The sequence below is a fragment of the Peromyscus eremicus genome, chromosome 7, assembly GCF_949786415.1.
Source record: "Peromyscus eremicus chromosome 7, PerEre_H2_v1, whole genome shotgun sequence".
NCBI classification, from domain to species: domain Eukaryota; kingdom Metazoa; phylum Chordata; class Mammalia; order Rodentia; family Cricetidae; genus Peromyscus; species Peromyscus eremicus.
In genome coordinates this window covers 110,663,630-110,678,655 of record NC_081422.1, presented here as the reverse complement: position 1 = coordinate 110,678,655, position 15,026 = coordinate 110,663,630, and the positions used below count along the sequence as shown (strand labels likewise).

Genomic DNA, 15,026 nt, shown 5'->3' with positions numbered 1-15,026 from the left:
CTGGTCATTTTTTGTGCGTATCTCTGCAAACACCAGGGCTGTCAGAATAATAATCAAAATCAGGCAAGAATGAAATCCAGTTCAACATGACTCAGTAGTCAATATTGGTTAAAACCTCTGAAGCCTGACACTGGAGTGGGCAGTTTTATGTAGGCATGTTTAAGTACAGTACAATTTGGACAAACGTTTCCTAATGTAGCACAATTCTTGTGCACAATGATGCATAATTATATCAAAACTGTTTTCAAAGTACATGTCATTTCTTCCAGGAAGATGGGTTCTAAAGATAGGCTACATGTGTTATCTTCAGGGCCTAGGGGGAGGATCTGATGTGGTTTCAGTCATACAGATGGTGTAGAGGTCATCTTGGCTGTTGGCCATCTCCAGTCACAGTTGTAGAAGCTTGGGGGAGCTCCTAGCCGTACAGATAGTGCAAAGGTCACCTAGACAATTAAGTATCCCTGTTCCTGCTTGTGGATGGCGTGGTTTGGCCCTACAGATAGTGCAAACATTAGTGGTTCTCAACCTGTAGTTGTAACCCCTTTGTGAGGGCGTCAAATGACCTTTTCTCTTGAGGTGGCCTAAGACCATCAGAAAACACAGAGTTTTATATTATGATTTGTAATAGGAGCAAAGTTACAGTAATAAATATAAGTGAGCAGCCAGCTCATGCACTAAGGACAGGTCCTGGTCCCACTGCCTGGGGGCCTCCCAAACAGTTCAAGCTAATCGACTGTCTCACTTAACCAGAGGGCCTGATCCAGTTGGGGGCTCCTCAGCTATTGGTTCAGAGGGCCTGATCCAGTTGGAGGTTCCTCAGCTATTGGTTCATAGTTCATGTTTTTTCTCTAGTTTGGCTATTTGTTCCTGTGCTTTTTCCAATCATGGTCTCAACAATTCTCGCTCATATAATCCCTCCTCTTTCTCACCGATTGGACTCCCGGAGCTCCACCTGGGGCCTGGCTGTGGATCTCTGCATCCGCTTCCATCAGTCATTGGATGAGAGTTCTACCACGACAGTTAGGGTGTTCGGCCATCTGATCACCAGAGTAGGTCAGTTTGGGCTTTTTCTCGACCATTGCCAGTAGTCTATTGTGGTCCTTAGTGCGTGAGGGGGCTGTTTGGAGCCTGAGGCCTATGCAGGAACACTTTGCTCAGCCTGGGTGAAGGGAGGAGGTGACTGGACCTGCCTCGACTGAATCTACCAGGCTGAGCTGAATCCTCAGTGGAGTCCTTGCCCTGGAGGAGATGGGAATAGGGGTAGGTTGGGGGAAGGGGGAGCGGGAGGAGGGAGGACAGGGGAATCCGTGGCTGATATGTAAAATTAAATTAAATTATAAAATAAAAAAAATTTAAAAAAAATTGAACTGAAAAAAATATAAGTGAAAATAATTTTTTAGTTGGGAGTCACTGCAACATGAGGATTTGTATTAAAGGGTCGCAACATTAGGAAGGTTGAGAACCATGAATCTAGACTATTAGCCACCTTTAGTCCCAGGCTTCTGGGTGGAAAATAGGTTATACATCTTTTTCCCTTGAAAAGACAACTCTGCTTGTTTAACATTCCTGGTCTTCCTGGTGCTATCTGTAAATGTAAGGACCTTTATGCTCCCCAACATTTTCAGAAAACTTAAGAATGAAATAGAATGTGAATAGGAAATATGTGCAAAGTGATGTGTCTAATTGTAGTGCTTGGAAACTGAGGCAAGAATATGTTTAGTTCTGGGCTACCCTGAGAACACAGTGGAGGGGAAAGAATATGATCAAAATATATTATATGAAAAATATTTTTTGAAAAGTAAAAAATAGAAAATGAGGACTGTGTATGTAGTGATGGTAGAGTGATGCCCAGCTTGCACAGGAAAGCCTCCAATTTCCTGCATCGCTCAGGATGTCTTGAACTTATGATTCTCCTACTTGGTGGGACAGGCAAGCACCATCACGTCTAGTTTATGCAGTTCTGAGGATCAAACCCAGGGCTTTGTGTCTGCCAGGCAAGGACTCTGTGGAGCCTCATCCACAGCTCTATTAGCCACATTTCTTAGTGGAAGATTTTGACGATTCTCGGGGACTGGTTCTCTACAGGCAGTGATTGGAGAGAACCTTGTGAAGAATAGCTAGTGTAGGTGCTCTCTTCTGACAGTGTCCTCAGTCTTCCAGGAAAGCCCCATCAGCCCTCAGATCAACCCTGCAGACCCTATCAGCCCTCAGATCAACCCTGCAGACCCTATCAGCCCTCAGATCAACCCTGCAGACCCTATCAGCCCTCAGATCAACCCTGCAGACCCTATCAGCCCTCAGAGCAAGCCTGCAAGCTCCATCAGCCCTCAGAACAACCCTGCAGAACCCATCAGCCCTCAGAGCAAGTCTGTAAGCTCAAGTAGCCCTCAGAACAACCCTGCAGACCCCATCAGCCCTCAAACAATCCTGTAAGGATGACTGTGTTCCTCTTCATAACCATTCACTGTTAGTGGGAATCCAATTTGTTATTTATTTATTGTATTATTTTGTGTGTTTTGCCTGCATATATGTCTGTGCACCACAAGTGCCCTTGGTTCTGGCTGAGGCTTGGGTATAGGATCCTCCGGGACTAGAATTGCACATAGTTGTGAGCCATCATGTGGATGCTGAAATCAAACCAGGATCCTCTGTAAGAATAGCTAGTGCACTTAACCACTGAGCTGTCTCTGCAGCCCCTGAGTCATTATTTAAATATGGTTACCAATATCATCATGCAAACTGAAATGGTACAAAGAGCTCAGGTAGCTTCCCCAGCCAAATAGATCCAGGTGGAACTGAAATTTGAGCTAGGGCACATTGATGACTAGATCTTCATTCTCCTGGACCTCTCCAAAACATAAAGCTTGTTGAACTGGAAGGATTGATTCATGTAAATAATGATGATAATGATGATGATGATGATGATGATGATAAGTAGTAGTAGTAGTAGTAGTAGTAGTAGTAGTAGTAGTAGTAGTAGTAGTTTGAAACCAAATCTCACATATGCCAGGCTGACCTTGAATTCCCTGTCCCTGTATGGCCAAGAATGACCTTGGGATCTTAATCCTCCTGCCTCTATCTCTCACCTGCTGAAATTGCAGAAGTGCAACAACATATCTGGTTAATGGGTTGCTGGAGATGGAATCCAGGGCACTATTCATGCAAATACTCTCCCAACTGAACTACATACCCTCAGCCCTAACTTTCATTTTATAGAAGATATGGTGGCTGGGAGGTGTTGGGCTAAGATGTTCAAGATGACAGTAGAGGTCTGCGTGAGAATTGGGCACAAATCCCAGCCCAGTAGTTAAGTTTACACTTTATTCTGGAGGTCCATTGGTGACACTGCACTTTGGTTCCCTCTTTTGGATACCTGTGCTAGCCTGATGGGCATATTCCTGAAGGCACAGCCCAGAACTTACCTACAGAAGAGGAGCCCCATGGTACCAGGATCACCCTGGTGTGAGAATGGAGCTTTCTCTTCTAGGTGCACCCCTGCTCAATAGTGTGTGCCCCAAAGTTCATGGTCATGTTGGTGTCTTCACTGGGTTTCAATAACAGAGCTTTGTTCTCTCTCTCTCTCTCTCTCTCTCTCTCTCTCTCTCTCTCTCTCTCTCAGGTATGGAAAAATCGTATCCACGAAGGCAATTCTTGACAAGAATACGAATCAATGCAAAGGTAGGTGTGAAGTCATCCTACTCTGAGCTCTTGTCTGTGCCCTTCAGTCCATGGTGTCTCCACTACAGAGGTCCAGCTGCACAGTGAGCATGGCGTGCAGTCAATGGCAAGCCGTGGATGTTGTCAGTCTTTGATGGGTTGTATTTCTGGTAACATTGCTCATTAATTTTTTTCATTAACAAACAAAATGAAAATCACAAATCAGAACAAGTATCAAATTGCTTCAACAAAAAACTGAATTAGCTTCTAACAACTTCGGGTTGGTCTGATTTGAATGATATTATCAATGATACAAATTGATTTCCTATGTAAAGATGAGGTGTTCAGGGGGAAATGGTCTCAGGCAAATCATGCTTAATTTCTCTGTTCTTCAGAGCTCTAGCAAAATTTGTTGACTAGAAATGAATATAATGATGGGCCAATTGTATCTATGCTTTAGCTATAAATATCTCACAAGATCCAGGATATTATTCAGTCAGGCTTTTTCTCTTTTCTCTTTGCTGGAAATATTTCAGGAATTATTTGACAATGGCTGTGGCTTGTGTTTCTTCATGTCTGGAATACCACACAATGTTTAAAGGTTACATTAAATTATTTGCATAATCTATACGGTCACTGCTACATGACTTGGTTCTGACTAGGAAATTAGAATGCTTCTTGTCACATATATTATTTCTTGCCCTTAATCCAGTATTCATTGTAATACTGAAATCAAGCACGGTGGGTCAGCCAAAGAGAATATGTGCAAGTTTTAGCAAAGGACATTCATGTACTTTTAAATGTCCCCTGGCCTTCTGGGTAATGGTAGACAGATTCATTTCAGTTGCTTTTTAAAGAAAGTGTTGCTCATCTGTGATCAGCTCAGGAGTACAACAGGTACAAGACAAAGAACACCAGCCTGTAAGTTCTGTATCTGAATAGTTTGACTTGGAGTTGAAAGCAAACTAGTATTAAGATGAACAAGCATGGAAGCCTGCCTGCAGTCACAGCACCTGGAAAGCAGAGTCGGGGGATGCTCCAAGCAAGCATGAAAAAACACCATGCCTCAGACTAGCTGGACCTGTGAGCACTGCGTTCAACTATAGATCCCGCCTCAGTAAACACAGGGCAAAGCAACCGAGGAAGACCCCAGCGACACTGACCTCTGGAGTACATGCACTCACACAGACACACACAGAGAAGTGAATCCTGACATCCTTGGTAGGTCCATTGTGGTACTGGCTGCACTGTGAGAGTTGGGAGTAGATCCCGGGATCAGAAGTAGCTGCATAATATTGTGGAGGAAATGTTCTTTTCTTGAGAATGGAAATTATAAAAGCAAACAAGAAAGGAATGACCAGGAAAGTCAGATGCTCAGGGAGAAGATTTCCAGACTTATAATTGTCTATACTCTTGCAGTTGTTATGTAAAATCCTAGCAGGGAAGGGTTACTGTGGACACCAGGAATGGGCACAGAGTTTTGCAGACTTTAAAAATTGTATCTGTCGGATCTTAGTCATTAAGAGCACTTGCTGCTCTTGTAGAGGACCTGAATTCTGTTCCCATTATCAACATGGTATCTTACAACTGTAACTCCAGTGCCAGAGTATCCTGTGCTCTCTTCTGTCCTCCATGAGCATTGCACACATACAATGCACATACATACATACGTACATATACACACATACATACATTCATACATATACACACAGGTACATACATACATTCATACATACACATATATACATGCAGGTACAATACTCAAATACATAAAACACAAAGAAAATTTTAAAATAAAGTAAAATTGTATCCTGGATACAATATAGGCCTCTTATTGTTATTAGTTGTTTGGGGCAACTATTCTGTGATTTCTATGTGTATTTCAGAAAAGATGTTTTAAAAAAGTGAGTGGAACTGAATTAGCAGTTAAGGAGTAGACATGATCTATTTACCTATCTATCCATCAATATGTTATCAATCTATAATTTAAGTGGAGGAAATGAAGAAGTCACCACCCTGGTTCCTAGTTACCACTGATGGAGGTTACCCTGAGAGTTTTCAAAGTGCTTGCCAGTAGATAGAATTAGGGAGAAAAATTATTTGAGTAAAATTGCTGATAACTGCTAACAATGGCCAAGGTAAGTGGTGGAGGGGTCTGGAGGAGACAGGAGCTGGCCAAGGTACAAGGACTTGATTAGCCAAACACTGCTAGGAATGTAGAGGATTATTAGAGTTCTCCAAGAGGAAAATAAGGAAAAAGCCAGAACAAGAACCTAATTGTAGTGAGTCTTTCTCTGTCCCATCAGACAGCTCCCTAATAATGACACGGAGACTTACTATTAATTATGAAAGCTTGACTGATAGCTTAGGCTTGTTTCTAACTAGCTCTTATAACTTAAATTAACTCATTTCTTTTAATCTACATTCTTTTCTGTGGCTCAGAAAAGTACTTTTACTTTGTAATGTCCATGCTGCTTGCTCTGTGTCCTGGCATCTCCTCCCTCCTATTTCCCAGTGTCCTGTGTACCTGAAAATCCTGCCTAACTATTGGCCATTCTGCTTTTTATTAAACCAATCAGAATGACACATCTTCACAGTGTACAAAAAGATTATTCCACAACACCTGATTTAGAAAGTCCTGTGGAGAAATAATGGGATTAATGCTAGAGGTCTATCACGGTGATAGAGAAGGAGGTTTCTTGTATGATCTAATAATAAAAATATCTAAATGGGAGACACTAAATATGGGTGGGAGGAAGACTCTACTCATAGGTTGTAGGAGAGGTGTGGGAAAAAAGCAAAAGAAATAAATAAAACCTCAGACTTGAGGGGCTAAAGAGATGGCCTCAGTGGTTAAGAGCACTTGATGCTCCTGCAGAGGACCTGAGTATTTTTTTTTATAAGCACCAAATTGTTAGGCTATGCACACAGACTATAACTCCAGCTCCAGGGGATCTGATGCCCTCTTCTGCCCTCTGTGAACACTTGCATGCATATGCACACACAGAGACACATACATACATATAAATAAACATAAATAAGAGTAAATATTAAAACTTCAAACTTGAGAGGGCTATAAGAGAATAAGTATCCACAGGACAAGTTAGGCATCCACAAGGAACATGAAAAAGAGAGTCATTTACCGAGATAGTTTATATGCATTTAAGTAGCAGATGTAGCATGCATGTCATCCACTGCTGGTTGATGTAAATGTGTCCATCCATCCCTTTTAGTGCTGTCTTTAGTTAGCCAAGCCATTTAGAAAAGTCCTTGTGGAAAAAGAAGTAAAGGATATTGCTTTGATATTATTATGACACTCAAAACATCTTCTCAAATACTTTATTCAAACCTATCTTCAAACCATGTATGTGTGTGTGTGTATATATATATATATATACACACACACATGCGCACACACACACATATATATATATGCACAAGTCTGATCATTCTTCCCTTTATTAAGAAAAATACAGAAAATATGAAAATTCTAGCTTCTGAGGCATATAAACCTGTTATATGTCTGTTAAGAGGGAAATCATGAGGGCTATGGTGACAAACCCCGGAAATGTAGAGGATTCAGTATGAGAAGAATATAAACTAATGAGTGTACTATGTATGGAGAGGTGTCAGCACTTGGAAGTGGTGATGATTTCAGTGGAGTCCTCCTATTGCTGGTGTTAGTTGCCTCTCAGCTGACCAGCTGTGTAGCTTAGGCCCAATCTCTCAACCTCACTGAATCCTGTGTAGGAAAAGGTAAGGTGACAGGAAGGCCTCATTCATGGGGTATGGCAACGATAGATTTACATACAGAACAGACAGTATTTTATACTACTTTACATAAAAGTCTGACAGTTTTCATTTATCTGTGCGAGTGCTGTGGACATATTGTGTGCGTGTGCACAGGTGTGCATATGCTAGGTTGCTCTCCATCTTATTTTTGATATGGGATTCTCACCAGATCTCTAGCTCACTAGTTCAGCTGAACTGGTTGGGCAGCAAGCCTCAGGGGCCCTCCTGTCTCTCCAGCGCTGGGATTACAGGCATGCTGACTTGTACACGGGTTCTGGGAACCTCAACTCAGCTCCTCTTGTTTGTACAGCAATCATTTTACCTGCTGACCATGTCCCCTGCCCAGGAGACTAACAATATTTTTTGTTTGTGAACACATGCATATGCTTGCATATGTCAACATGTGAGGGCATGTTTAAAGAGGCCCAAACTTGATGTCAGGAATCGTCCTTAATTGAGCTCCACTTTCTTGTCTAAGGTGAGGTCTCTCCATTGAACACACACAGCTAGTCTATCTAGTTTGCTTTCTCTGAGGACCCATTGTCTCCTCTTTCCTAGTGCTGGAACTGCAGGTGGGTCACGCTCCAGCTGTGAGCTCTGAGGATTTGAACTCAGCCCCTTACATTTAAATGGACAGCAAGCTCTTTACCCACCAAGTCCAAGGCTAGCATTATGAAGGAAAACAAAGGTAATTGTGTTAGTGAAGAGCACAGCTGATGTTGTTATTTTAACATTTCTTTCAATCTATTTTGTGGTATTTTCAAGAAAAAGTAAATTCAGCTCCCAGAACAATTCGGTTGATTTCAATTTTTTTCCCATTTCATTTTATATATGTGTATGGGTGTTTGGGCAACACGTCTGTGCACCATGTGCATGCAGTGCCCACCAATACCAGAAGAGGACATGGGGTCCTCTGGGACTGGAGTTCCAGAGGTTTGTGAATTTCCATGTGGGTGGTGAGAATCAGATCCATATTCATAACCATTGAGCCATCACTCCAGGCCAGAACCTGTTTGGATTTTTTTTTTTTTTTTTACCTGTTTGGATTTTGTCCGTACTTTGGTTGTTTGGTGACGCCTCAGAAACCAGTGGCCATAGATTATTTTGTTTTGCCGACTGATTTCAGGTGTAATTGAGTTTGAAGACGATGTTACCGTCTGTTGCCTTGAACGGTAAGCAGAAGTGGAGTTCTCCACAGCCTCTTTCTTAAGGCAAGAGATGAAAATGTGGGAGGCGTCTGAGCTTCGCTTTTAAATTACTAAGATCATGGAGGCTGTCGTTAGAGGACACAAATTGGATTTAATCTTCACAGAGACACCTCCTTTTCAGTTATTTACAACCTCTCCTCTGGCTGGAGGCTAGGCAATCCAAACAACCTCTCAGAAGACAAGGGCTTATTTGTTTCTGGTTTTTAAAGATGTAGTCAGTTTTTCCACGAATGGTTACACAGGCTGAGTGTCCTCATGTTTTGAAAGGCATGGGAACCTGCATCTGTCAGCCTCCCTCCCGATGCAGAGGCAGCAGTGGGCTGCCGTGTGTCAGCCCACAGGCTTGGCTCTTCCTTAACCTATCCCACCTGCTCCCTGATAGTAATTGGGAGGAGACAATCATATATTGTTACAGAAGGACCATCCAGAACTCTTTAAGTACCTCCCAGTTGTAGGCATCTTCTTCCTTGTGTGGTGTCTGAAAGAGTTTCCACTCCATGTAATATAGCAAAATAAAACAAAACAGTCACTCTCGGCCCCAGATGACTAGAAATGGCTGAACAAAGCGAGCCGTTGCTCCAGATGGGGAGTAATCACGAACAGACCACAGTCAGACAGTCAAACGCAAGGATGAAGAGGCATTGTTCACATCTGAAGACTTGTTCTACTCTGTCTTGTGTTTGGTTTTCTTTCTTCATTTATTTTTTTCATGTTTTAAAATATTTTCCTCTTCTCCATGAGTTTTTCTCCTGGGCCCAGAATATTTGCTAATTGAAAAGTTTTCAGGGAAAATTCATTGAGAGAACCCATTCAACACAAGGTCTGTCTTTAATGCCTTGCATTATCTGGGCCTCTCCCTGCTTTTAAAGGCTGGTTTTGCTTTTTTCTGCCTCTTACTCCATTCCATTTTTTCTGGCAGACATTGTGTTTAGTAATGGATCTTGCATAAAAGTCTCCAGGCCTCACTGCCATATGCACAACAGTGGTTAGACTGTGCCCAGCATACCAGCTTGCCACTCAGAGTGGAAAATACTTCACGGCCACAGGTTGACTGAGCTGTATTTGTGGAAGCTTTTTTGCCTTTGACATTTCACTGGGTCCTTAAGAATCAAAGTTGAGGGGCTGAAGTTAGGTTGGCTCAGCAGTTAAGAGTACCAGCTGCTTGTGCAGAGAACCCAAGTGTGATTCCCCACACCTACATGGTCTTTTACAACTGTCTGTAACTCCAGTTCCAGGGAACCTAACCTCCTCTTTTGGCCTCTAAGGTACTGCATACAGAAGATGCAAACATGTACATGCAGGCTAAGTACCCACATACATAAAAACATTTAAAAAATCACAGTTGCAGATAGTTTTCAAAAGTTGTAAAATAATCCACAAGAGATGTCATTTATTCCTTATGAATAACATTAGAGGACTGTCTTCTGGAGAGGGTGTACTCCTTCCTGCCTACTATGCTTCTTGTGGGGTATCTGTATTGGTATGTGCTCACCTTATGCATGTGCATATGGAGGCCAGAGGTTGCCTTTGGGTATCTCCCTCTGTCACTCCATCCTCTTACTTTTTGAGGCAGGGATTTTCAGTGAACTTGGACCCTATCATCTACTAGACTGGCCAGCCACCAAGTGCCAGGGATTCTTCTGTCTCTGCCTGGCCCAGTGCTGGAATTATAGACCTCCCCCCTCCTCCCCCGCCACACCTGTGTTCTGTTCCCTGGGGTGGTAGGGATCTGGACTCAGGTTTTCATGCTTGTGTAGGAAATATTTTATCTCCTGAGCCAGCTCACCACCCCATGTTTGTATATTTATTTTATTTTTTAGACAGGGTCTTGCCATGCAGCTTTGGCTGGCCCAGAATGCACAAATATCTGCCTGTCTCTGCCTCCCAAGTGCTGGTATTCAAAGATGTGCTACTATGCCTGGCTTCCCGGGTTTATGTATTTTAAAAGTCTTTTTAGGTGACTAAACGTGAAGGCATACTTTCGGATGAGTTTAGAATTGGTCAATGTACTTCTCGTTTCTGTTGCTAACAGGCCTTATTTATATAATAGCACACAGGGGCTGCAGAATCTCATGCTAAGTCCCAGGAACCTGAAGAGATGATGCGGCTTAGTTTGTCATTCTGTGTATAGTCAGGAGAAAATGTGAGATAGCCTCTGCCTCTGCATGGGCCCTAGTAACACTGACATGCACAGAGCAGGGGTGCTTCTGTGTGACTATTTAATTCAGGCAGGTAGCACAGCTACCCTGAGGTCCTCCACCGAAACAGCTCAAGCAGAGGGGGGCAGCTGACAGCGTGCTGTGGGGAGTTTTTCTCAAGTGCCTTTTATTTTCTAAAATCAGCACGAACAAAAATAAATGTTCTGTGAAATTTATGAGTCTGAGGAATTGCATTTTGAGAGGACTAGGCACCTCCACCAGGTGGGCTCACAGTCTATTGAGCAAGAAGCTCATGAAAGAAAATGGTCTGAAAAACACATTTATTCAATTTTCAAATAATGGGATTAGATTACAAAAAAATAAATTAAGGAAGGCCAAACAGTTTTACTTTAGACAAATTCCTTTCTCTGTGTGAGAGCACATGTGTGATATTTCCTCAGAACTTCTCTTGTGGCTCACTTGTCTACTCTGATATTAATCTCACAGCTCATCACAGTGAGTGTGTGTCTGTAACAGGTTGGCTTCATTGTGTATCGATATCAGCTTTGATTTTTATTTCCAAAAGGTTAGTTCATGTAGGGACTTGGGTGTCTTTGGTCAGGCCATCATATTTACTCTGCATTGTTCTGTGGTTTTGTTTATATAGACATGTCCAACCTTTTGACATTTTGAGAATATGTTCTCATCTACAAAGTTCACATACAAGACTCATGCAAACAAGGTACCAAAAAAATAATGAACAAACAAACTTACATTATTTTAAGTAGGTTTATAATTTTGTGTTGGGTCACATTCCTAGATATCCTGGGGTCATGCAGCCTGTAAGCCATGGAATGGACACACCTGTGTGGAGTCCCCAAGGTGGTAGTGGTGCTTTGATAATTCTTCAACCAGATAACCAAAGGCTGTTCTCCTGCCCAAGGTCATCCTTATGGATTTTCTGTTTCTAGTTCCAGGGCACTAAACATTGTTGTTATTATTATTGTTTATTTATTTATTCAATGTTAACTTGAGAACTTTCTGGAGTAAACAAGTGAGATAAGTTCCCATGTTTTGGGGAGTCATATGCTTGCTCCATTGTTTGTACTTCCTGCTACACACATATTAGGCAAAAGTAATAAAAAATAAGTAAAAACATTAAGTCTAATAAGCAGCATTAGTGTTTTAAGCATAAATTTGCATGTGATAGAATTTAATGCTATTTCCCACTTCCCAGTGCTTTTGCACATGAAAAGATGATACAATTTATTAGCCAAATTTTAATAATTATAATGGAATATTAAATAGATTGAAAGCATGATGATAGAGGTATGTTGTCTTTTTGTTTGTTTGTTTGTTTTTGATACAGGGTCTTTGTAACAGCCCTCACTGTTCCTGAACTTGCTTTGTAGACCAAGCTGGCCTCAAACTCACAGAGATCTACCTGCCTCTGCTCGGATGAAGGGTATGCCCCACGATACCCAGTAAGTTATGTTATCTGTGATCATAATTATAAAATGACTTTTACTAGTCCATTTGTTTTATTTTTAAAAATTATTTTGTGTATGTGTATGGGTCTATGTGGGGAGATATATATATATATCTATATATCTATATAGATATATCTATATATCTATATATAGATATATATAGATATATCTATATATATACCTTTGTGCTGAGATTGTGACCTTTATCTAGCTCATAATCACCTCTAGCACAGTGTGAGACTTCTTATTCCTGGGGTGTTGAGTCTACAAGGCAATTCCAGGAGGTTCCTTTAATTCTCAGGCCTTACTTTCTCACATGGATCATCAGATGTCACATCAGTGGAAACCCCAAATGCAGTCAGGGGTAAGCCCCACAGCCCTATGAGAAGTGCCAGGGTGCCAAAGGCATGCTGACAATTAGTTGTGTTTCACCAAACTAACCTTGAAAAGCAGTCACTTATGACTCAGAAGATTTATTTTTTCACTTTGAGATTATCTCTTTTTCTGGTTTGAGTATCCATTTTCATTGATCCATAATCTTATAAATATATGAGATTCTAGATATGAATCTACATTGAAAACACTATACAAAATCTGATCATGCATGGTGCACAGATACAGTGCGTGTGCACCTGTAAATTTATTCCGACATGTCAGCAGTGAGGCTGGAGCAATGTTTCAGCAGCTGTGGGTGCTCGCTGCTCTGGATGAGGACCAAGCTTGTCTCCCAGCACCCACATAGAGGCTCATACCTGCCAGGAACTCCAGCTTTCTAGGGGATCTTAGGCCCTCTTCTGGCCTCCATGGCATCCTGCTCACATGTAGTGCAATATACACACACTAAGACACACATATACAAATAAAGTAAATAACAAATATAATTTGTAAACTATTTCAGTATTCAGTACCATGTAAATAAGAAGAAATCCAAATATAAAGAAAGATACTTTCAAATATAAAGAGGGGCCATAGTTCCATGATAGAGTACTTGAATGGCACAATCCAGGGGCTGGGCTCCATCTACAGCAATAGGGGAAATAATAATAATAATAATAATAATAATAATAATAATAATAATAAAAAGATGCGCTCTCAAGACTTTTCAGTTGACACCTACACCAAGGAACTATGCAAGTAATAATATTAAATTTTCTTGGATAAGTAATTTAATATTTCTGAACATCTTTTTCCTCAACTGTCAAATGAGCCTGTCTATGCTACAAAACAAAAATCAAAATCTGCATGAAGTCACCATGTGTTAAGTAGTAGGTGCCTAGGTCAAGCGAACCCTTCAGTGGGTTTAGTCTTGGAGTTCTGCTTGTGGGAACTGTGCCATAGACATAGGTAACATGATGCAGTTCTGAGTTTGTGTTAAGTGTAGAAGCTGTGTGTCTCAGGCTTTGTTAATAGCTAAAGGAGAAATGCTTAAAAGATGTTTCTTTCCTCCATTGTGTGGTTGGCTATGTGATCCCATGACCCGTAAACTTGATGCCTGTGAAGAAAAGCACATTCCCTTGCAATGGCAGGTGGTAGAGTTCATTTTGATTGAGTTGGATAGGCCCTCTAAAGAAAATATTTCTTTGTTCACCCTCTGTGATCCTGATCACTCTGCAGTGTTGTTTTCCAAGTTCAAAGGCACAAAGAAGAAAAAGCCATAAGATTCTTGCTTTGTTGTTGTGTCTGTCCATGGTGAAGCAGAGAGCAGGTAGGATGGGCTCTGTAGTCCTGTGGTGGGCTGATGTTTGTCTTGCACATATTAACTTATTTGTTAATCTCATTGCTATTCAACCAGTTATTTTTCTTCCACTTAGTTTAGATATGAGAACTCTGGAGTATGAATGAGAAAAATTCATGTACATAGCAAAACTGACAAAAATAGAAACTGTAAAATTGTAAACAGACTTTAAAGCATGAATATGTCATTTATCATCATTTAACAAGTGGCTATTAGCTAGCTTGACCATTTCTTTTTCCATAAAACATTGTGGATAAAACACTTGTGGACTCTGTTCACAGGACCATTAAAAACATTCATGTTCCCCCTGTGTTAGGGAAGGAGAGAAAACTACAAGGCATATTCAACTTCTAATTCTGCTAGGGAAATGGCAATCCATTTTATTTTATTATTTATTAATTTATTCTGCATTTGTATGATTGTGGTGGATGTGTCTGTTGCATATGTGGGTGCATGCATGTGTGCATGTGTGTGTGTGTGTGTGTGCGTGTGTGTGTGTGTGTGTGTGTGTGTGTGTGTGTGTGTGTACATGTCTATGTGCTCAAGGAGGATTCAGTGTGTCCTGCCGTCCATCTCCACTTTTTTGCCTTGTGACTCTTACTGAGCTTGGAGCTAGGCTGGCAGCAGCAAACCCCATTGATCCTTCTGTCTCTGCTCTCTCTCTGTAGTACTGGGGTTGCAGGAACAAGCCACTCCAAGCATTTTACATGGGTGCTGGGGATTAAAGCTCAGGTTGGTGTGTTAGAACAGCAAGTACTCTTACCCACTGAGCCATCTCCCTAGTTCCCAATCCAGTTTGTTTGATTTCATAAACATCCGAAAAGACCTGCTGTTCATTCTGCTGATGTCATCCCTGACTGAGAAGTCAGTGGAGTCCCTGAAGCTGCTGAAGAAGCTCCTCTCTGGTGTCTTTAGTGACACACTGATCCCTAATAAACAATAAATACCCAAAGCTGCCAATCACAGCTCTACATGCTTTCAGAAGCTACCCTGTATGGGGGAAATC

The 15,026-nt window shown here is 41.4% G+C and overlaps 1 protein-coding gene across 6 annotated transcripts in view; it reads left to right on the top strand.

The window, feature by feature from the left end:
* Rbms3 (RNA binding motif single stranded interacting protein 3) overlaps positions 1-15,026 on the top strand; it is a 684,722-nt gene that overhangs the window by 204,824 nt on the left and 464,872 nt on the right. For all 6 annotated transcript variants that reach the window (XM_059268834.1, XM_059268836.1, XM_059268833.1 and 3 more), the window contains exon 3: positions 3,620-3,678. In XM_059268834.1, the coding sequence (XP_059124817.1) occupies positions 3,620-3,678 (59 nt within the window). The remainder of the gene's footprint in view (positions 1-3,619; positions 3,679-15,026) is intronic.